Source organism: Sus scrofa, chromosome 14, assembly GCF_000003025.6.
Source record: "Sus scrofa isolate TJ Tabasco breed Duroc chromosome 14, Sscrofa11.1, whole genome shotgun sequence".
NCBI lineage: Eukaryota > Metazoa > Chordata > Mammalia > Artiodactyla > Suidae > Sus > Sus scrofa.
The window spans coordinates 110,838,967-110,863,207 of NC_010456.5; the positions used below are offsets into that span (position 1 = coordinate 110,838,967).

General features: G+C 40.1%; 1 protein-coding gene across 3 annotated transcripts in view; it reads left to right on the forward strand.

Annotated features, from left to right (window-relative positions):
• ENTPD7 (ectonucleoside triphosphate diphosphohydrolase 7) overlaps positions 1-24,241 on the forward strand; it is a 50,140-nt gene that overhangs the window by 11,134 nt on the left and 14,765 nt on the right. For all 3 annotated transcript variants that reach the window (XM_003359322.4, XM_005671381.3, XM_005671382.3), the window contains exons 4-9: positions 7,141-7,346; positions 7,591-7,741; positions 12,886-12,989; positions 15,129-15,185; positions 18,674-18,807; positions 23,860-24,026. In XM_003359322.4, the coding sequence (XP_003359370.2) occupies positions 7,141-7,346; positions 7,591-7,741; positions 12,886-12,989; positions 15,129-15,185; positions 18,674-18,807; positions 23,860-24,026 (819 nt within the window). The remainder of the gene's footprint in view (positions 1-7,140; positions 7,347-7,590; positions 7,742-12,885; positions 12,990-15,128; positions 15,186-18,673; positions 18,808-23,859; positions 24,027-24,241) is intronic.

A 24,241-nucleotide genomic window follows, 5' to 3' on the forward strand; every position in this document is an offset into this window, starting at 1 on the left:
AGAAGGTCACGTTAGAGTAATGGTTCTCAATGTGTTCACTGACCCTTTCAGGGGGTCTGTGAGGCTAAAACTATTTTCATAATAATACAAAAATGTTGCTTGCCCTTTTTAAAACTTGAGTTAAAAATATATAACACAAGTTATCACCTACCTTTACCATTTTTAAGTGTATAGTTCAGTAGTGTTAAGTAAATTCACATTGTTACACAACCAATCTCCAGAACTTTTTCATTCAGCAAATCGAAAATTTGTACCCATTAGACGACCCCTAATTTTTTCCCTCCCCCAGCCCCTGACAATCACTATTCCATTTTCTTTTTCTATGAATTTGCTTACTTTACATACCTTATGTAAGTGGAATTATATAGTATGTGTCTTTTGTGACTGGCTTATCTCTTTTAGCATAATGTCTTCAAAGTTCATTCATGTTGTAAAGGCTGAATCATAGTCCATTGTATGTATATACCACATTTTGTTAATCCATTCATCTGAATTGGCCATTCAAGTCGTTTCTACCTCTAAGCCGTATTATTTGCTCTTTTCACTGAATTGGCATTTACAGTAATGCAAAACCAATGGTGGTGAAAACTGCTGGTTCCTTAGCACAAATCAAGATGGAGCATCACACTGTCCTAGCAGTTATGGTAGTCTTTATTGTCGCCCAATTCAATAGGAAGATATTCTTAGTTCCATTTAAGAATATCTTTTTAATATTCTGTGTGGCAAAATGGGAAATACGCATCAGGCATTTCTGTTGCATACTGAAGTTGTCTCAAGGAAAAGCACTTAGGCAGTGATTTGAACTGTGAGCTGAACCCAGTTGCTTTTATCATGGAATACTATTTTCACTTGAAAGAATAACTGTCAGAAAAACTACGGATTTCAGACCTGGGTATTTCTTTTTTTCTTGTCTTTTTAGGGCCACACCTGCCACATGTGGAAGTTCCCAGGCTAGGGGTCGAACTGGAGCTGTAGCTGCCAGCCTACACCACAGCCACAGCAACATGGGATCCTTAATCTACTGAGCAAGACCAATGATTAAACCCCACATCCTCATGGATCCTAGTAGGGTTTGTTACCACTGAGCCACGATGGGAGCTCCAAACCTGGGTATTTCATAGACATTTTCTTGAAAATGAATGAAGTATAAACCTGCCACTTTAAGGAAAATAGCTGTCAATACTTATTGCCAGAGATAAAATTTGAGCTTTTAGGTGAAAATTAAAAGTTCAGAAAATTTGTAACTGCCACGTGAGTTTGATAGCATCCCAGTACTTAAAAGACATCTATCTATCTATTTATTTATTTATTTTTATTGAAGTATAGTTGATTTAAAGTGTTGCATTAGTTTCTGATGTACAGCCGAGTGATTCAGATACATATGTGTATGTGCATTTTTATAGATATATAGATATGTATCAGTGATCAGATATATATATATTTTTTTCCATTATGGTTTATTACAGGATATTGAATATAGTTCCCTGTGCTATACAGCAGGACCTTGTTGTTTATTTTATATGTAGTAATTTGAATCTGCTAATCCTAGTCTCCTAATTTGTCCCTCCCTGACACACTTTCCCTTTGGTAACTGTAAGTTTGTTTTCTGTGTCTGTGAGTCTGCTTCTTTTTCGTAAATGAGTTTGCTTGTGTTATATTTTAGATTCCACACATAAGTGATGTCATATGGTATTTGTCTCTGACTTACTTCACTTAGTATGATAATCTCTATGTCTATCCATGTTATTGCAAATGGCATGATTTCATTCTTTTTTAATTGCTGATTGTAAAAGACTTCTTGATTACTAAGATTAGTAATGATGTTAATAAATGGGTGGTTTTTGGTAGAATGAAATGTGTCAAAATTGAAGATTTGCATAGCCAAATGAACCAATATTTTCCAATTTATGATGTAACAACATCATGCACGGAAAAGTAATTCAAAGTGAAAGACGGACCAGAGACTTTTTTTTCTTTTTACAGCCACAACTGTGGCTAGGGGTTGAATCAGAGCTGCACCTGCAGGCCTACACCACAGCCATGGCCAGATCTGAGCTACATCTGCCACCTACACTGCAGCTGTTGCAATGCTGGATCCTTTACCCACTGAGTGAGACCAGGCATTGAACCCATATCCTCATGGACACCAGGTCAAGTTCTTAACCTGCTGAGCCACAACAGAAACAGAGATTTAAATGTTAGACTATGAAAAGTTCCTACATAGGGTTTAGATACCACATTGCAACTAATCTTTAAGAAATGCCGCTTGTTGGTTTTTAGTGTAGGAATATCAAAGAGGAATATCTATAATGATCTAAAAATGCTATTAAAGTATTCTTCCCTTTTCCAACATGTTTAGTGAAGCTGGGTTTTCTTCACATACTTCAATCAAAACAACATATCCTAGCAGATTGAGTACAGAAGCAAATATAGGCGTTCCCGTCATGGTGCAGCGCAAATAATCTGACTGGGAACCATGAGGTTGCAGGTTTGATCTCTGGCCTTGTCTTGGGTTAAGGATCCGTCGTTGCCGTGAACTGTGGTGTAGATTGAAGACACAGCTTGGATCTCGCGTTGCTGTGGCTGTGGTGTAGGCCGGTGGCAACAGCTCCAATTAGACCCCTAGCCTGGGAACCTCCATATGCCGCAGATGCGGTCCTGAAAAGACAAAAAGACAAAAATACAAGACAAAACAAACAGAAGCAAATATAAGAATCTAGCTGTTTTCTATTAATCCAGACACCATAAAGAGATTTGCTAAACTATAAAATACCAGTCTTGGAGTTCCCGTTGTGGCTTAGCAGTAATGAACCTGACTAGTGTCCATGAGAATGCGGATTCAATCCCTGCCTCTGCTCAGTGTTAAGGATCCAGTGTTGCCATGAGCTGTGGTGTAGGTCACAGATGCAACTTGGATCCCTCGTTGCTGTTGCTGTGGTGTAGGCCGGCAGCTACAGCTCCGATTCAACCCCTAGCCATGTGTTGTGGGTACGGCCCTAAAAAGAAAAAAATTTTTAAAATAGATAAATAAAACACCAGTCTTATAACTTTTTTTGTTTTAGAAGCGTAGAGATTTTTCATAAACTATGTTAATATCTAATCAGTTTGTCATTGTATCTAAATTAATACATATTAATTTTTTTCTGTTTTATTTTCTAAAATGGTAAATATTAGATGTAACACATGTACACAAAAGCTTTTTGGGGTATAGTAAATTTTAAGATTATAAAGGGGTTGTAAGCCCCAAAAGTTTGAGAACCAGTGTAGTGGGAAAAGTTTTTCATTAAGCAGGAGAGAATGGGATCCAGAATCTTTTCGAAGAGAAGTAGAAGGGGTGGTTCTCAGTGAAGGAAACCAGATAAAGATCTGTGATTGCTGATGAGAAATGAAAAGCCACTTTGGGCTGGAGATACATTAACTTGCCTATTTCTTTTTAATCTGTTTGCACTTAGGCATCTGCTTAGCTTTCATGTGATAGAAGTGAGCTGTTATATAAGTTGATTGGTGGATTATGAGCCCATGTTTGCGAGTAATTTGATTAGAATGGGAAGAAGGTTCGTGGTGAAATGGAATCTTTAGGGCTGTAAACTTTTCAGCATGTAACAGATTTTTACCACCTGCTTCATTTCCCACAGCTCACTCTCATATCAGATCCAGAAAAAGGCTCCACCTGACCCTATCCTAGGCAATAATTTACAGCATTCTTTTGAAGCTTAGATGTAAATCCTTTCTTTTTAAAGTAATACATTTTGCATTATAGAATAGGAAAGGTACTCAGCTCCACTTTTTGGTTTCAGAACTAGTTCTACATGTTCTTCTTTTCACCAGGTTTGCTTTTCTGTCCAAAAGGAGGACCTTTGTTTGTGGTCTGTGTAGCAATATGAAATCACCAGTAAACACAGGCTAGATGGTTCTGAGGGGTATGACACATGGCTGGCTGTTCTGACCAGAGGTGGATTTACTTTGAAGTTAACATTACCTACAATTCAAGCCCCCTCACTTGCAGGCCCCTCTTTTGTATTGGAAATGCTGACTCTTTTGTTTAAAAGACTGCTTTCCCTGTTATACTAGTTTCAGGCTTCACAAAACCTAGTTCTGAAGGGTTCTAACGTCAGGGCCTTGGGGATCTGGGAGTTCGCTCTAAAGCCAATGTTGGATGAGTAGGGCAGAGATCATATAAGGAGAAGGGAGTATTATAGCCATAATACTTGAGAAGATTGAGTCATTGCTTTCAGGGCATTTATTTCAATTGTTAGCTCAACCTATAGTAATACTTATTCAAATGTAAAAGAATTTAGAAGACCAAATTTTAGCTTGTCTATCATACATTGCATATTAGCACCAAGAAAAAGCTCTCCTTTTTGTGTGTGTAATAAGCTGAAAGCTATTTTCACTGGGCTCCTCTTCAAGAGAAGCCTTTGAAGAGGAGTCATCAGAGATGTTTGTGCTTTTCGGACCCTCAGACTCTGAGGGAACTTTAATATTTATTAAAGCCTCACCACTCAGAAGCATTTTACCAACTTTTAGCTTTCTTTTTTTCCTGGACATTTCAGCCCTTTTCTCCAGAGAGTCTTCTACTAACTGCTCTGGCAGTAGTTATAGGGTAACAATAAGAGCAGAGGTAGCAGCACAGCACTGTGCTAACTGCTCAACACACACTGCCTCTGAAAGTAGAGACTCCTAACCATCCTTATTTCAGAGATGAGGAAACAGCCTGAGAGAATTAAGTAATTTTCTGAAGGTCACATAGCATAGAAAGTGCCAGGGCTAGGACTCATACCTTGGGGTTTTGATGCTAACATCTTTGATGTTCCATCTTCTTGCTGTCAGCCAGGTATCTTGGAATGAGACTCTGAGAAAATCTCAACACAAACTACTAATGTCCTAGAGCCTAGAAGCTTTTTCAAAAAGTGTAATGTTTTATTTTTTAAAATTTGTGTGGGGTAAACTGGCATTGTTTTATTGTTATTCTTTATATTCCATACCTTATTTTCTAAATATTCTCTCTCTCTCTCTCTCTCTTTTTTTTTTTTTTTTGGTCTTTTTAGGGGCACACCCGTGGTATATGGAGGTTGTCAGGTTAGGGGTCAAACTGGAGCTGCAGCTGCTGGCCTACGCCACAGCCACAGCAACGTGAGATCCCAGCTGTGTCTGCAATCTACACCACAGCTCACAGCAACGCCAGATCCTTAACCCATTAGAGGCCAGGGATCAAACCCGTGTCCTCACGGATGCCAGTCAGATTTGTTAACTGCCATGACAGGAACTCTGTAATTAAGAAAAAATTTTTACGGCTGTACCTGTGGCATGTGGAAGTTCCTAGGCCAGGGATTGAATCCAAGCTGCACCTGGGGCCTTCCCCATAGCTGCAGCAATGCTGGATCCTTTAACCCACTGTACTGGGTCAAGGGTCTAACCTGTGCTTCTGCAGCAACCCAAGCTGCTGCAGTTGATTCTTAACCCCTATGCCACAGCGGGAACTCCTAAACATTCTTTTTTTATAATTGCAAAATAAAGAATTGTTGTATTTATGGAATATATATATATATTTTTTTTTTTTTTCTGTCTTTTTGCTTTTGCTAGGGTCGCTCCCGCGGCATATGGAGGTTCCCAGGCTAGGGGTCGAATGGGAGCTGTAGCCACCTGCCTACACCAGAGCCGCAGCAACTTGGGATCCGAGCCGCGTCTGCGACCTACACCACAGCTCACGGCAACACCAGATCCTTAACCCACTGAGCAAGGCCAGGGATCGAACCTGCAACCTCATGGTTCCTAGTCGGATTCGTTAACCACTGCGCCACGACGGGAACTCCTGGAATATATTTTTTTATTAATGCAATTCTAGCCATATAAAGTGTGAAATGAAAAGACCATAAATACCACCACCCAGAAACACATTAAATGATAATCATTCCTCAGTATTCTTTGTTTATATACAGAAAGGATAGATAATAGCAAAGAAATTATTAGGATTGTTTTGGTTATCTAGTGTGCAGTAGCAAATGCCCCCTCAATTCATTTATTTACTTTTAAATTTAATTTTATTAGTGTATAGTTTTTGTTTGTTTGTTTTTGCTTTTTGGGGCTGCACCTGTGACATATGGAGGTTCCCAGGCTTGGGGTAGAAGCAGAGCTATAGCTGCCAGCCTACTCCCCTGCCACAACAATGCCAGATCCAAGCAGCGTCTGCTGCCTACACCACAGCTCACGGCAACACCAGATCCTTAACTCAATGAGCGAGGCCAGGGATCAAACCCACAACCTCATGGTTCCTAGTTGGATTCGTTTCTGCTGTGCCATGACAGGAACTCCCTTGTTGGCATGTAGTTGACTTACAATGTTGTATTAGTTTCAGGTGTACAGCAGAGTGTACATGTAAATATACCCATTCTTTTTTTTCCCATATAGGTTATTACAAACTATTGAGTAGATTTTCCTGTGTTCTACATAGGTTCTTGTAATCATCTATTTTATACAGTAGAGTGCATGTGTTATTCCCACCCTCCCATTTCTTCCCTCTCCCCAGCAGTTTCACCTATAGTAACCGAAAGATTGGCTTTGAAATCTATGAGTTTCTGTTATATAACTAAGTTCTTTTGTATCATTTTTATTAGATTCCACATATAAGTCATATCATGATATTTGTCTTTGTCTGACCACTCAGGATGATAAGCTCTAGGTCCATCCATGTTACTGCAAGTGGCATTTCATTCTTTTTTATGGCTGAGTAATATTCCATTGCATATATGTACCACATCTTCTTTATCCATTCCTCTGTCAGTGGACATTTAGGTTGCTTCCATGTCTTGCAAACAGTCCCCCAATTTAGTGGCTCATTGTTTACTCAGGCCTATAAGCCCTTTAATGCTTGATAAAAGATTTGCTACCCTAACCAGTTTGAGTACTGTCTCCAAACTCGGAGGAGTCTTTTAGTTACCTAATTTCAGTGCAAACCAGCTGTTGCCTCATATACATCCATAAATATGGTCATCATTGTTTCATTCCTTTGTGGGGATGTGTCGTCCCATGTACCTGGCACATGTAGGTACTTAATGAAAACTTATGAACAAATGGATTAAGTGGTGATGCTGTTCATGGACGAGGCTGCTTAATACTAGTTTCTCTTTTTGCCTGATGTAGATATTTGGCTCGAGTAGGGGATCTTGAAGCTACTGACACTGAAGATCCAAATCTAAATTATGGACTTGTTGTGGACTGTGGCAGCAGTGGCTCCCGGATTTTTGTTTATTTCTGGCCAAGACATAATGGGAACCCCCATGACTTGTTGGACATCAAACAGATGAGAGACCGCAACAGCCAACCAGTGGTTAAAAAAATCAAGCCAGGTACTAACTGGAACTTATTTCATGGTCCATCTCTATTATCTGCTACAGAAATGAAAGAAGAGGGAAAAAGAAAGCTACCTTTTTCTTCTTGAGATTCTTGGTAATGGGCGGGATATCTCATTTATTGGAGCCCTGCTCCTATAAAGAAATAAATGTTTAGAACCTTAAACAGAACCTTATGAGATAGCAGTCTTTGGAGTTTAGGCGATCTGCTTTTTAAAGAAAGTATTTTATCTTACTTAAGGAATCTCTGCAATGGCAGACACCCCAGAACATTCCAGCGATTACCTTCGTCCTCTTCTGAGCTTCGCTGCTGCCCATGTGCCTGTGAGGAAGCACAAGGAGACCCCACTGTACATTCTCTGCACAGCAGGCATGAGGCTCCTCCCCGAGAGGTGAGATGCAGGAGAATGGGTGACACAGGAGTTGAAAGTCCAGTTCCACGCATGCTTCTCTGTGGTTCTCTGGTCTGAAGGTGGGATGTGGGTACATCACACAGAATCAATAGGTGGCACTAAAAGACTCCTTGCTCAAAAAAGAGCAGAGAAACTCCTACACCCTGTTATTTCACAATCTCTTGTTCACACCTTCATGTCATTTGCTTAATTGGGATCACTGTCTATTTTAAATGGCCGTAAAGATCCTTAGTTTTGATTGCGGCTTGGGAGCAGTGATGATGGTGATAAATTTGGATCATGAGGCATCTAGAGGGGGAGTATGATTTCTGAAGGGTAGTAGGAGGGTCACCTGAGGGACTGGGTACCTGGGGGCTAGTAGGCTGGCTCTGGTAGGAATGGGGCTTTCTTTGTAACTTGCCTGGCCCCCTGGTGATAGTTGGTGCTATTTGCAAAGCTCCTTCTCCATTGCTTTAGACTGATTTTTTCACCTCCCACCAGTCAAGTCTTTTTAACTTGACCTTGTCAGTTTCTTTTTTCTTTTTTTCTTTTCATTTTATTTATTTATTTATTTATTTATTTATTTCCTTTTCTAGGGCTGCTTCCCTGGCATATGGAGGTTCCCAGGCTAGGGGTCTAATCGGAGCTGTTGCTGCCGGCCTACGCCACAGCCACAGCAACGCAGGATCCGAGCTGTGTCTGCAACCTATACCATAGGTCACGGCAACACCGTATCCTCAACCCTCTGAGCAAGACCAGGGATCAAACCCGCAATCTCATGGTTCCTAGTCGGATTCGTTAACCACTGTGCCACAGCGGGAGCTCTGATCTTGTCAATTTAGCCTGGCTTCTTGCCATCTCATCTTCCTTCACTGAAAGAGGAGGGGGAGGAAGAGGCAGCAGCTATGCTTAGGTCAGACCCCTCCTTGTTTGTGATTTCTTCCCTTTGACACCTCCTGGACCCCACCGGACTTATTATGGTCATGGAATGGGAATGCACTCCCTTAACTTTAGCATCCATCTTCCTGGAATGTTCACAATCTCATAGTTATTAGGTATTTTTTTATTAGCTTCAATATTTTTTCTTGGTAAATAGCAATTCCCTTTCCCACAAAGTTTCCTTTTATATACTTGGCCAACAGCAACAAAAATCTCTGTGGTATGTGTAGGACTTCATTTTGCTTGTGCCAAACATTCCAGCAATATAATGTATGTCAACATTTCTTTCAGAAGATTTCTTTCCTTCTATTCAGACATGGAGTTACTGGTTTACTCCCTGGTTTTCTGTTGAGAAGCGGATTATTTTATGTAGCTGTTTGTCAACCTGAGAGGCCTTCTAGCTCCTTATTTTTCCACATATCTTGCTCTTTAAAAATTTTTTTTGGTTTGGAGTTCCCATTGTGGCACAGTGGAAATGAATCCGACTTCAGGTTGCAGGTTCAATCCCTGGCCTGGCTCAGTGGGTTAAGTATACGGCGTTGCCATGAGCTGTGGTATATAAAGGTCGCAGATGCAGCTGGGATCCCGCGTTGCTGTGGCTCTGGCATAGGCCAGTGACTACAGCTCCGTTTAGACCCCTAGTGTGGGAACCTCCCTATGCTGTGGGTGTGATGATAAAAAGCAAAAAATATACATAAATATTTTCTTTGTTTGTTTTTACTTACTTTTAAAACTAAAATGTTATTGCTAGAACCTTACATCATTAAAGGAAATATTAAAAGTAAAGCAAACAGGGAGTTCCCGGTTGGCCTAGCAGTTAAGGATCTGACATTGTCATGCTGTGGCTCAGGCCACTTCTGTGGTACAAGTTCAGTCCCTGGCCTGGGAACTTCTGCATGCTGAGGGTGCACCTCCACCCACCTCCACCTCCCCAAAAACGTAAAGGAAAGAAAAAAGTTATAATTCTACCATCCTATCAAAACTACTTCATTTTGTCACATTCCCTTCTCTCTGTACATCTATGTGTAATTTCTCCAAAATTGTAATCATACCACACATACAATTTCAAATTTTTGTTTTTGGCATAAGTAATACATCATTCAAAATTTTAGAAACCCTGAGAAGAGTGTATGGATGACACAGGTGGTGCCACATCACAGGGTTGTGAGTGGACTGAGGCCTCAAAGACAAGGAGCAGGGGGTGGAGGACCAGAGAAAAAGCTGACTCGGAGGTCAAAAAGGGCAAAGCCAACCAGCAGGCTCTCGTGTGTCTGGAGCAAAGGAGAGGATTGCCTCATCTCCTAGCACTGCCCAGCCTTGCCTCTGTATTCAAAGAAGTTTCTATTTAACAAAACCAACTCTGCAGCTCCATCCCATTTGTCTAAGATGTTTGCTGTCAGTGTGGAAGCTCTGAATATTAGTATTTATTTCATCTTAATTTTTAAAGAACTTGGCCTTTTCTTTTAACTTATTTTCTGATCACCGCTTTTAATAAAGGCTAGATCTATCTTGGGCTTATGAAATCACTGGTACCTGTAAGGCAACTGTAATTGTTGAAATAAGTGTAACTATCACTGCAAGAACCTGTTCTGTATAATTAATGCTTTGTTCATTTATTAGCACTTATGAGCAATATTCAAAATGGGTTTGAATCACCTGGACTGAATTTTGAATTTATGAGTACTAGGTTTTATTTCTTTGCCAAAGGTGTGGACTACCAGAATTTGTTCCACTTCCTTTTTATTTTGTAGTGGAAATACCTTTAGAGAATTATACTGAGGTGTCTCCATTTTGAATCTGACTGCAGAGGCTCAGGTTGCCGTGCAGGTGCAGGTTTGATCCCAGCCCAGAACAGTGGGTTAAAGGATCTGACAATTCAGATTCGATCTCTGGCCTGGCCATTAAAAAAAAAAAAAAAAAAAGGAATTGCAAGGTGATATTTAAGAAAAGAAACTTTACTATGAGAAATTTGAAATGTATGTAAAAGTAAAAAGAATAATATAATGAACCCCATCTACTTACCACCCAGCTTCAACAGTTGTCATTGTTTTGCCGTGAAGTTTTTTTACTAAACAATAATGAATTTTTTTTTCTGTCTTTTTAGGGCCACACCTATGGCATATGGAGGTTCCCAGGCTATGGGTCGAATCAGAGCTGTAGCTGCTGATCTATGCCACAGCAACGCTGGATCCTTAACCCACTGAGCAAGGCCAGGGATTGAACCTGTGTCCTCATGGATGCTAGTCAGATTCGTTTCTGCTGAACCATGGCAGGAACTCCAACAATAATGAATTTTAAAAAGACAAAAGTTCTGTCCTATCCTGTGCAATATATGAAGTGTTTTGTTTTTTAACATAAATCGAGATCATATTATATGTACTATTTTGTAACCTATTAAAACTCAAAATATGTTGGACATCTTTTCATGTCAGTACACATAGATATTAACTGACCTCATTTAACATTTGTATGGTTTACATGGTATGAATATACCATAAATTACCTAACTGGTGTCTACTGATATACATTTAGGTAATTTCCAGATTTTCATTGTTATAAATAATGCTGTAGTATTCTTATTGCTTTTTAGCTCAGCTGATTTCCTTGCAATAAATGTTGAAAAATGTAACAGCCAGGTCAAAGGTTAAGCACACGAAAATTTTCGATACATAGTCCTGGATTGCCCATTGTTAGGTTGTACCAGTAATTTACATTCCAAACAGCAGCGTGTGCTGGTGCCCCTTCTTCCATGTCATAACCAAAGTCAGCAGGCCCCCTTCCATGGGTAGTTTAGAAGCATATCCAATAAGGAGGGCAAAACAGCAACTCTCGTTCCCCATAACAAATTCTTATCATAAGAATTTAATATGTAGGAGTTCCCATCATGGCTCAGCAGTCAGTGAACCCAGCTGGTAGCCATGAGGACGTGGGTTTGATCCCTGGCCTTGCTCAGTGGGTTAAGGATCCTGCATTGCCATGAGCTGTGGTGTAGGCTGAAGACCACCAGATCCCGAGTTGCTGTGGCTGTGGTGTAGGCTGGCAGCTACAGTTCCAATTCGACCCCTAGCCTGGGAACCTCTATATGCTGCAGGTACGGTCCTAAAAAGAAAAAAAAAAATTGAGTATTTATAACAATAAGCTTTTTCAGAAGCTATATTTGACATTATATTGAAAATTACTACTTTAAATGTAATTTTCATTTTCAGGCGCTAAGAGCATTCTTCATCAAGTCATGATGGCAACTAGTATAACCAGTAAAATATATTTGTAATCAGTAGTTTCGAGCTTTGTTTCTTTGTTTTTCTTTACCTGATAACAGCAATAACGTAAAACTTTAGAGGACAAAACAGCCCTGTGGATACTAAGCTTCAAATGTTATCCCCAAATTATGACCCAAAGGTTTTGATCTGTTCTGGGTTTTTCAAATGGTAAAATTTTTATGAAGAAAAAACAAATCAGCCCTTGAAATATAGAAATAAGGAGATTTAAAAGTTCATTGTTGGTTTATGTAAAGGATCATGTCAACACTTGTGGAATAATAATGCTTATGTGGTGATGTGAGACATTGTTTCTGAATTGCCTAAGATCTGCGCATGAGATTGTATCTTTAACAGCCTCATTTCATAGTAGTTAGGAACAACATAATTACATCTGTCTTATAGGTTATGAAACTGTGCTTTCAGTTTCCTGTATCTTATCCATATTTAGCCTCTGAGAGGCATAGAACCATAGACTCATCTTTTAATATTATTTGAATTGTAACATTATATAAAGGAGAAGTTCCTGCTGTGGTACAGTGGGTTAAGAATCTGACTGCTGTGGCTCGGGTCTCTGTGGAGGTGTGGGTTCGATCCCCAGCTGGTGCAGTGGGTTAAAGGATCTGGTGTAGGTCATAGCTGCAGCTGGGATGGATTCAGTCCCTGGCCTGGGAACTTCCCCATGCCACAGATGTAGCCATTAAAACAAACAAACAATAACATATAAAGGAAAAGGTACTTTTACCATGTTGCTTTGTATGAAGGAGGTTATGCTTTTGAGTAATTTTAAACTTTTGAAATCAAAGAGGGTACCAAACACAAACAGGGATCCAGTGGATTGGGTACGTGAACAGTGAACGCTAACAAGGCTAAGTAGAAGTCAAACTGCTCTGTTTGTGAGAAGAGAGTTTAACCAGTAACTTTTAGGTTTTTTGTTCTTTCTTACAGGAAGCAGTTGGCTATCTTGGCTGATCTAGTGAAAGATTTACCTCTGGAGTTTGACTTCCTCTTTTCTCAGTCTCAGGCAGAAGTGATCTCTGGAAAGCAGGAAGGTACTGGGCCTTGAGGTTTAAAAGCTTGTATTTTGGGTTTGTGGTGCTTGAGTGGAGTTGAATGCATGTTCTCCTATAGTCCAAATGCAGCCTGTGTAATGAATTGTTTCCAGTTCTTGAAAAAGAAAATCTTTTATGTCTTTTAGGTGCAGTTCACATAAAGGAAAAGATTCACCATTTTCTTTTTCTTTCCTTTTTTTTTTTTTTTTTTTTTTTTTGGCTTTTCTGGGGCTGCACCCACGGCATATGGAGGTTCCCAGGCTAGGGGTCTAATCAGAGCTACAGCTGCCTGCCACAGCCACAGCAACACAGGATCCAAGCTGCATCTGCAACCTACACCACAGCCCAGGGCAACACTGGACCTCTAACCCACTGAGTGAGGCCAGGGATTGAACCAGCCACCTCATGATTCCTAGTCAGATTAATTAACCGCTGAGCCATGATGGAAATTCCAGATTCACCATTTTCAATCTCAGTGTTGCATTTTTCCATCTGAAAATTTCCGTTTGGTTTTATTCTACTTTTTTGCTAAGACTTTTCTATCTTTCTAGTCATTGTAAGACTCTTCTTATTTCCTAGTTGGGTAGCTGCTTTAATATTTTTATTTGATAATAACAACACTTGAGTCATCTCAGGGTTGGCATCTTTTTTTCTCCTTATGGGTTGAGATTTGCTTAGTTCTTTGTATGCCAAGTCATTTTACTTTATTTTTTATTTATTTATTTTTTCTTTAGAGCTTCACCTGAGGCACAGAAGTTCCCAGGCTAGGGGTCAAATTGGAGGTACAGCTGTCAGCCTATGCCATAGCCACAGCACATGAGATCTGAGCCATGTCTGCAACCTACCCCACATTCATGGCAACGCTGGCTCCTTTAACCCATCGAACAAGGCCAGGGATCAAACCCACATCCCCCTGGATACTAGTCGGATTTGTTTCCACTGAGCTACAACGGAAACTCCCCAAGTCATTTTATATTGTATCCTGGATCTTTTGAATTTTACTTTTCTGAAAATCTTTGATATGTTGTTCAGAGTCAGATCTTGCATGTGAAATCATGTAACACTTCATCCTCTACCCACCACAATCTCCCTGATACTTTCTGGTTTCCTGAGGCTCACTTTCTTGGTCCTCTGGTCAGAAAGCCAGGCAGGTATTTAACTTGCCCACACTGCCATGAATTTCCCATGACTGTATCTATATCTAGAGCTAAGTGGTAGAGGACAGAGGGGAAAATTTTTCTTATTTAAGCAGTGGGCATCTGTCTCAACTCTTGAAGCTGTATCTGCTCTGGTCAGAGAGGAGCCACATCCCTCAGAGTTCTGGGCACCCACCCAGTCTCTACCTCGGCTGCTGCAGGATTGCCTGGGGTAGACGAAAGAAAAAACTTTTTTAAAAAAATTTTTTTAGGAGTTCCCATTGTGGCTCAGCAGAAACAAATCTGACTAGCATCCATTAAGACACGGGTTTGATCCTGGCCTCACTCAGTGGGTTAAGGATCTGGAGTTGCCATGAGCTGTGGTGTAGGTCACAGACACGGCTCGGATCCTGTGTTGCTGTGGCTGTGGTGTAGGCTGGCAGCTGCAGCTCCGATTCGACCCTTAGCCTGGAAACTTCCATATGTGGCAGGTGCAGCCCTAAAAAGACAAAAAAAAAAAAAAAAAAAAAAAATTTAAAGCAAGGAATTTCTCCACAATCTTTCTGAATCTTTGGAGCCCCGTTTTTCTAATCCTTGTGGTGCTTTAAATTCTGACTTTCCCAACATGCCCACTGTCATTTACTCTCAGAGCTCTCAGAAAGCGACTCCAAACATTCTATCTAGAGTTTTTTATCTTGTATTCAGTGTCCTTATTAACTCCATCTTGGCCAGAACTAGAACTACAAGATTTACATCTTTTAACATTTGTTTTTAAGGTTTGTTTTTAACTTATTATTCCTATTTATTGTAGAAAATTTAGAAAATGCGAATAATTTTAAAAGGGAAAAACATCACAAGATTAAAGATCTTAAATTCATACACTGAGAGTATAGAGTAAACAATCACTTTTTTCCAAGAAAAGGAGGAAAAGAGCAGCTCTGGGAGAGAGGTACATGCTATAATAGTAGAAAATTAAGCAAGGGCTTTTATATTTCTTACTTAGGTGTTTATGCATGGATCGGAATCAACTTCGTTTTGGGAAGATTTGACCATGAGGATGGTGAGTAATATTGTCTTCTTATGGCAGTTCTAAGGCCCAAAAGATTTATGTTATAACCTGTCAGTAGTACATAAGTGCTGATTTTAACTTGTTTTTCTTTTTTTCTTTTTTCAAAACTTAAGATGCTTCATTTTCCAGTTCTATTTTGTTTTCTTTTTAACTTTTTTTTTTTTTTTTTGTCTTTTTGCTATTTCTTGGGCCACTCCCGCGGCATATGGAGTTTCCCAGGCTAGGGGTCGAATCGGAGCTGTAGCTGCCAGCCTATGCCAGAGCCACAGCAACTCGGGATCCGAGCCGTGTCTGCTACCTACACCACAGCTTGCGGCAACGCCGGATTGTTAACCCACTGAGCAAGGCCAGGGATCGAACCCGCAACCTCATGGTTCCTAGTCGATTCGTTAACCACTGCGCCATGACGGGAACTCCTCTTTTTAACTTTTTAATATGGAAAATTTCAAACATTCATAAAAGTAGATAATTAATAAAATGAACCTCCATGAGTCCATTACCAAGTTTCAACTCTTCTTAACAGTTTCCCGGTTTTTTTTTGTTCCCACACTCCTACACAACACAGGTTTTTTTCCTTATTGGATTTGAAAGAAAACTTCAGACACATCGCATCCTCATGTACTTCAGTAAATACCTCTAATGGATAAGGAGTTTCAAAACAAACAAATAAGAATATCCACAGTTCCATTTTTATTTTTATTTATGATTTGTATTTTTTTGGCCATACCCTTGGCATGTGGAAGTTCCTGGGCTAGGAAATCAAACTTGTGCCACAGCAGTAACCAGAACCATAGCAGTGACAATGCTAGATCCTTAACCAGCTGCCAGCGGGTAACTTCCTACAGTTCCATTTTTAAACTTAACAAAGTTAACTCCTAATATCATAATATCCATCTAATACTGGAGTCCCCAGTTGTGTCAAGAAAATTTATTTATAGTTATCTTGTTCAAATCAGAATCTGAACATAGGTCACAAATTACATTTGATTGATAGGTCTTTTTTAATCTGTACCAGTTAACCTTCCCCCTCAATTCTTTTTTTTTTCCCCTTCAAATCATTCATTTAACAAAAAACAAACAAACGAAAAAACCAAAACAACCAAAACTGGGTCACTCGATAGAATGAATTTGCTGCATTCTGGATTTGGTTGACTGAATCTTTGTGGGATCTTTAACATGTTTCTCATCCCCCCCTTATGTACTATAAACTGGAGATTAGATAGATATAAAGATTGATTAGACTCAGATTCAGTTTTTTCGGTAAGAGTAAATCATAGTGGTGCTCAGTGTTTCCTGCTGTATCACATCAGGACTTTTATAATGTCTGATTGTCTTACTTTTAGTCATGTGAAAACTGATCATGTATTCAGGGTTAGATATTGCCAGCCTGATATGCTCTGTTATAAAAATGCTCTATCCATGGAGTTCCCGTCGTGGCGCAGTGGTTAACGAATCCGACTAGGAACCATGAGGTTGCGGGTTCGGTCCCTGCCCTTGCTCAGTGGGTTAATGATCTGGCGTTGCCGTGAGCTGTGGTGTAGGTTGCAGACGCGGCTCGGATCCCGCATTGCTGTGGCTCTGGTGTAGGCCAGTGGCTACAGCTCCGATTCAACCCCTAGCCTGGGAACCTCCATATGCCACGGGAGTGGCCCAAGAAATAGCAACAACAAAAGACAAAAAAAAAAAAAAAAAAAAAAAAAAAAAATGCTCTATCCAGAGTTCCTGCTGTAGCACAGAGGATTAAGGGTCTGACATTGTCTCTGCAGTGGCTTGGATTTGATCCTGGTCAGAACTTCCACATGCCATGGGTGCAACTGAAAAAAAAAAAAATCCATCTATTTTTCACCTAATGGTTATAGCAGCTAATTGCAATTGTTGCTTAGATTTGTTTTTTCATTAGAGGTTGCAAAGTGGTGGTTTTTCTGTCATTCATTCCACTTCAAGGTTAACATTTTTGGAGTTCCCATTGTAGCTCAGTGGAAACGAATCTGACTTGCATTCTTGTGGATGCAGGTTCATCCCTGGCCTTGCTCAGTGGATAAAGGATCTGGCATTGCAGTGAGCTGTGGTGTAGATCGCAGACATGGCTCAGATACCTTGTTGGCAGCTATAGCTCCGATTGGACCCCTAGCCTGAGAAACTCCGTATGCTGCAGGTGCGGCCCCCAAAAGACAAAAAACAAAAACAAAAAAACCACCACCACCACCACCACCACCACTAAACAGCAGTTCTCATTTTTATATAATGAAATTTTCTTCATTAGCCATTTGTTTATCCTGAAATATAGTTCTTATGGGACATACAGAATGAAACCCTTGATTCCTTCCTTTTATTAATAAAGTTTTTTTTCTCTCTCTCTCTTTTTTTCTTTAAAAGGCTACACCTGCGGCATATGGAAGTTCCCAGGCTAGGGGTCAAATCGGAGCTGCAGATGCCAGCCTATGCCACAGCTTGCAGCAGCGCTGGATCCAAACCCACTAAGTGAGGCCAGGGATCGAATCTGCATGCTCATGGGTACTAGTCGGCTTTGTAACCCACTGAGCCACAACAGGAATTCCCATTACTCAAATTTTTGAGTAATGAGTTAGTTGGTGTCCTAGCGATTTCCAAAAGTAATCAGTGAAGTTTTTTGGGTGTTTTTTCAGTATCATTATGGACTTGTGAATTTTAATGTATTTGAGGCATTGCAGTCCTTCACATCATTATTCCTTTTGGTGCTCAAGTTATACCATCACTGGCTGGTAGGAACACCTTTAGGTTGGCTCATGTACCCTTTGTTGTGATCCCAATAGTCTTTATTTCCCTGGCATTTTGGTACACCAAGGTATTCCATACTCATCTTGTATTTTTGGCCATTTTTCTAAGGAGCCCTCATTTTTTTTTAGTGGAAAATGATGTTTAGAGACCATGGTCTACATGCCAAGGGTGCTTAATGCTCTTGGTTATCATTGCTTGTAGCCTTTTTTTGTGGACAGAGCTAGAAAATATGTATTTTAGAAAGGGAAAGATAAATCATGATCTCATAGTGATAGTTTCAATTCGTATGTAAGATTATAAGGTTATTGTTTAATTTCTCTGATTTTATATTAAAATCAAATCCTTTTTCCCTTATGCTGAATATTTGTTCCTAAAGCTATTTACATAAACATTTATTTACTTTATTCCATAATGTATGTTTAGTAGTTTAAAAATAATAATGCCAATAATGTATTATCAGTAAGACTCCTGGAATGCAGTTTAAGATATTTGTTTCTTTTGTCATTAAGATATAGTCTACAAGGGAGATACAGTCAGAATACCATGTTTTAAGTCACTTAAAATAATTCTTCTCCGTATGATATACAGATGGTACAGGTAGCTTAATTTATTTCAGTTTGCTTTCAACTTTTGAAGGGATTTCTAGGTTGCCTTTCCCCCCCTTTTTAACTTAATTTTGGCTTTTAATTACTATATCCCTTCTGTTCCCATATTTATTTCAGAGTCAGATGCTGAGGCTCCCCAGGAATTGGCAACAGGACGCAGAAGGACAGTAGGGATACTGGATATGGGAGGAGCCTCTCTCCAAATTGCTTATGAAGTTCCTACCTCAACTTCTGTCCTTCCTCCACAACAGGTATTTTACCTTTTGGAGAAATTCAGTTGCTAGAAATGCTGATATTTGAAAAGGAAAGGAACTGTGTTTGGACTTAGACCAAGTGGCCTGGATCCAGATATTGGTTCAGATCCTCAACAGCTTGTGTTATGTTGGGTAGGTTACCTCTCAGTTGAGCCTCAGTTTCCTATGTGTTGAATGAGAATAATAGTAGTATCTACTTCATAAAATCAAGAGGGTGAAATAATATCAGGGTGTAAAGCGCTTTAGCAAGCTGCTCAGCGTGTAGTAAACATTTAATACGTTTTAGCAATTATATTACCTATCTGGAAGAGTTGCCTGAGGATTAAACATGACAATGTAATTCCTGGAGTAAAGAATTTTTTACATACTTGTTCATTAAATTATCCCCTTCCCTTTACTGATGATTTCATTGTTGTGCTTCTTCTATTCCAACCTGACTAGAATGTAAAGAATGTATTGTGAGGGAGAAGTTCCATCATACAGAGGAAAAAGAAAGAAAACATTTTTTAGCACCTATTATGTGCAAGAAATAAGATGTTACACTGCCCTCCAAAGCTTATAATCTATCAATTGAGATAGCCTGTAATAACAGGCAGACTGTAACAGTGTTGTAGTTTCATCTCAACCAGGATTTCTCATCACTGGTGCTACTGACATTTGGGGCTGAGTAAGCCTTTGTTGTGGAGGGCTGTCCTGTGCATCATATGATGTCCAGCAGCATCCTTGGTCTCTATCGGATGCCATAATGACCCACTTCCCCCAGACTTCCGGTTTTGACAATCAGAAGTGTCTTCCAAGTTTCAGAGGTTGCCAAATGCCTGTAGGGGTGCAAAATCACTTCTGTTTGAGAAGCTTGGGTCTAAACAGAAAGCTGCGGCAATGTGGGAACTGGCAGGGTCAACTGGCAGGGTCAACTCCATTCACAAAGGCTTGAATAGGATTCTTTATGCTGCCTTCATGGAAAGTAAGGTATTTACCTGGGCCTTGGATAATCACAGGGTTTTGCATAGTGGAGGTTGAAGGAGAGCCATCTGCAGGGAGGTAGCAGTATGCACAAAGGCACAGAAAAAGCAGTAGAGAGCCCAAAGTGTGCAGGGAATGATGAATGGCCTGGTGCCATGTGTGGTTTTCAAATGTGGTAATAGGAAGATTGGGAAGATGAAATGAAATTAGATCATGAGGAGTCTTGGGTGCTGTACTGGAGTGTTTGGCTTTTTTATCTGTAGATAGTGGGGAGCCAGCAAAGGTTTTTGAGTAACGCAGTCATATAAGCCTCGGTTTCATCATCTATGAAATAATTAAACTCTGAAGGTCTTCCTCAGCTCTAAATTTTGTGACTATGTCAGTTGTGTGACTGGGTGCCAGTCTGTTTTTAACAAAATAATTTTGGTGTTAGGAAAAAGAACTGTAGTTCAGGGAATCTTGGGTGAGAAGTGATAAGAAGCTCAACTAGACAGTGTGAGTAGAAATGAAAGGAGGGGACAGATTCTAAGGGATATTTTGAAGTAAAAAACCAGTGTAAGGTGGTGATGTGGGTAGGGAGAGGATGGCTAGAGGTGCTGAGGGTCCAGCCTAGATAACTGGAAGGGCGAGGAACCCAGTCACTGAGAGAGAGAGATCCCAGGGGAAGGGGCAGGGCTGTTGCTAAGCACACCAGTATGGTTTGGGGAGAGTGTCTTTCTGGTCTCTGTCTCTGAAGTCCTATAACCAACCAGTTCAGTTTTGGGTATGTGGAGTTTTTGAGGTATCTGAGGAAAGAATGTGTCTAAATATCCAGCAGAACTGTTGGAAATGTGGGTTTGGCAGTCAGCAGGGAAGTCCGTGGTGGGATTGGAGATTTGGGAACTGAGTTGAGAGACTTTGTAGTCTATATTCTAAAGTATATAACCCACCAGTAAAATGAAGGCATGATTCTGATACTAAGAAATAGTGACAGGTAGCATTAAGCCTGAAAGTCCTAAACAAATGGCTTTTTGTGTGCATTCTTAGAAAGCGACACTGGTATAGAAAGTATATTTGCAGGTAACAAATGAGAGGTACACATAGCAATAGAATGGATATTTGTGCTTAGTGAAAAAAGGAAAGAAACAATGAGACATAACACAATAGCACTTTAAAAATTTTGTATAATCCTAAATGCCTAATTATTTTGTACAGTTCACAAAGTTGTGCAATCACCACTCTCAAATTCCAGAACATTGGAGTTGCTGTCCTGGCTCAGTGATTAACGAATCTGACTAGCAGCCATGAGGATGCAGGTTTGATCCCTGGCCTCATTCAGTGGGTTAAGGATCCAGTGTTGCTGTGAGCTGTGCTGTAGGTTGCAGGCGGGGCTTGGATCTCACGTTGCTATGACTGTGGTGTAGGCCGGCAGCTACAGCTCCTATTTGACCCCTAGCTTGGGAACTCCCAAGTGCCTTGGGTGCGGCCCTCAAAAGAAAAAAAAAAAAATTCCAGAACATTTCTTCACCTCAAAAAGAAATCCCATACTCATTAGCAGTTACTCACCACTCCCCTTCCCCAGCTCTGACCACCATTAACCTACTTTCTGTCTCCTGTGGATTTGCCTCTTCTGGTATTTCATAAACATGGGACCATAAAATATGTGGCCTTTTGTGTCAGGCTTCTTTCATTTAGCACAATGTTTTCAAGGTTCATCCACGTTGTAACAAGTATCAGCACTTTATTCTCTTCATGGCTGATCACATTCCACTGTATGACCATGGAGCATTTTCTTTATTCATTCATCAGCCGATGGACATTTAAATTGTTTCCAGTTTTTAGCTATTACGCATAATGCTGCTATGAAAATTCACGTACCCTTTTTTGTGTAGTCGTTAAGTTTTCAGTTCTCTTCAGTATATACCAAGGAGTGAAATTGCTGGGCACAAGCATTTTCATAAGTTAAAAATTAATACATTTAAAACAATCCCATTTTGAAACAATACATACAAACAAGCGTTATACATTAAGTACATTAGAATGGTTGCCTGTGGCAGGGAGCTGGAATGGAAGTGGGTATGAGGATAAAAGGAAGTAAATAAATAATACAAAAGTGGGACTCTGCCGTGATAATATGCCATGAACTGGGGAATGTGATTAATTCAACCTCTGTACCTGAAGTTAAAAAAAAAAAAAATAGAGGTACAATAAGTTTGAAATTTTCAGAGTTCCTGTCATGGCGCATCAGAAATGAATCGGACTAGGAACCATGACGTTGCTGGTTTGATCCCTGGCCTCGCTCAGTGGGTTAAGGATCCAGCATTGCTATGGCTCTGGTATAGGCTGGCAGCTGTAGCTCCGATTAGACCCCTAGCCTGGGGACCTCCATATGCTGCGACTATGGCCCTAAAAAGACAAAAAAGACCAAAAAAAAATTGAAATTTTCTAATCCCCAGATCTGTATAGAGAGCATTAGAGTTTCTTGAATAGTTTTAGGAAAAGCCATAGAATAGATCTCATGATGCTCTCTCAAATTCCTTAAATTTATTTTTGGCAAAGGATTTTTTTTTCCCCATTATGAGAATAGTACAATCCCATTTTAGAAAGTTGGAAAATCAGAAAAGTACATGTGAAAAAATGATATCATCTGTAATGAGTCTACTGTCTATTTAACTACAGAAAGTGTTTTAGTGTCTAATTTGTTATTTAGTCTCTGATGTGCTCCTTTTTATATAGTCTTGTTATTTTATGTGTTTGTTTAAAACAATGCTATGAATTACTTCATTTAGTATGAGAATCTCTAGTTCCATCCATGTTGCTGCAAATGGCATTAGTTTATCTTTTTTATGGCTGGGTAGTATTCTGTTGTGTGTATGTACCACATCTTCTTAATCCATTCATCTGTCGATGGACATTTAGGTTGTTGTCATGTCTTGGCTATTGTGAATGCGCTGTGACGAACATAGGGGTGCATGTATCTTTTTCAATGACAGTTTTGTCCAGATATATGCCCTGGAGTGGGATTGCTGGGTCATATGGTAGTTCTATATTTAGTTTTCGGAGGTACCTCCATACTGTTTCCCATAGTGGTTGTACCAATTTACATTCCCACCAACAGTGAAGGAGGGTCCCCTTTTCTCCACACCGTCTCCAGCATTTGTTATTTGTAGACTTATTAATGATGGCCATTCTGACTGGGTGTGAGGTGGTACCTCACGGTAGTTTTGATTTGCATTTCTCTAATAATTAGTGATGTTGAGCATTTTTTCATGTGCCTGTTGGCCATCCGTACGTCTTCTTTGGAGGATTGTCCACTTAGGTCTTCTGCCCATTTTTCAATTAGACAAACACCATATGCTATCACTTATTTGTGGAATATAAAATATGGCACAGGTGTTCCTATCTACAAAACAGCAACAAATCACAGCCAAGGAGAGCATATTGTGGTTCCTGGGGGAGTCAAGGAGGGAGTGGGATGGACAGGCAGTTTGGGGTTTTGTTTTGGTGTTTTTTTTTTTTTTTTTTTTTTGTCTTTTCTAGGGCTGTACCCACAGCATATGGAGGTTCCCAGGCTAGGGGTCTAATTGGAGCTGTAGCCGCCAGCCTGTGCCGGAGCCACGGCAACTTGGGATCCTTGACCCACTGAGCGAGGCCTGGGATAGAACCCACAACCTCATGGTTCCTAGTTGGATTTGTTAACCACTGAGCTGTGACGGAAATTCTGAGTTTGGGGTTTTAGATTGTAAATTCTCATATTTGGAATGGATGGGCAAGGAGTCCCTATGGTACAACACAGGGAACTGTGTTGTAATTGGGTCACTTTGCTGTACAACAGAAATTGAAGAAACATTGTACATCAAGTATACTTTAATAAATTTTTAAAAGAAGGATATGATCTCGAAATATTGAAGGGCAACCAATCAGTGATTTCTGGGGTACATGTTGCTTTTATAGTAAAAAAAAAATAATAAAGTAATGCTATGAGGATGAAAGAATGCTATAAGACCTATTAATGAGTAGTTGCTGCAAATGAAACCTGCTGTATTAGCAATGTCATACCTTTCAAGAAATAACTGAAATTAAAATTCCCTTTCCATTGTATTACAGGAAGAAGCTGCAAAGATCTTGCTGGCTGAATTCAACCTGGGCTGCGATGTGCAACATACTGAACACGTGTACAGGGTTTACGTCACGACTTTTCTGGGTTTTGGGGGCAACTTTGCCCGACAGCGCTATGAAGACCTTGTGCTGAATGAGACTTTACACAAAAACAGGTGGGTTTGACGTGGGATCTGTGATTCTGAAATAGAAAGTTGTCAGGCTACAGATATTAGGAAGAAATGGATCCTAGTAGGACAGATACATCCTTGCTTCGTCCTTCCTGACCACCCCTGCCAATGGGATGGCATCTTTTAGAGACCCTCTGTTAGTAGTCCCACTTTGATCTGCGTGTGACTTCCTCCTAGTCTTTGTTATCAGGACTCAAAAA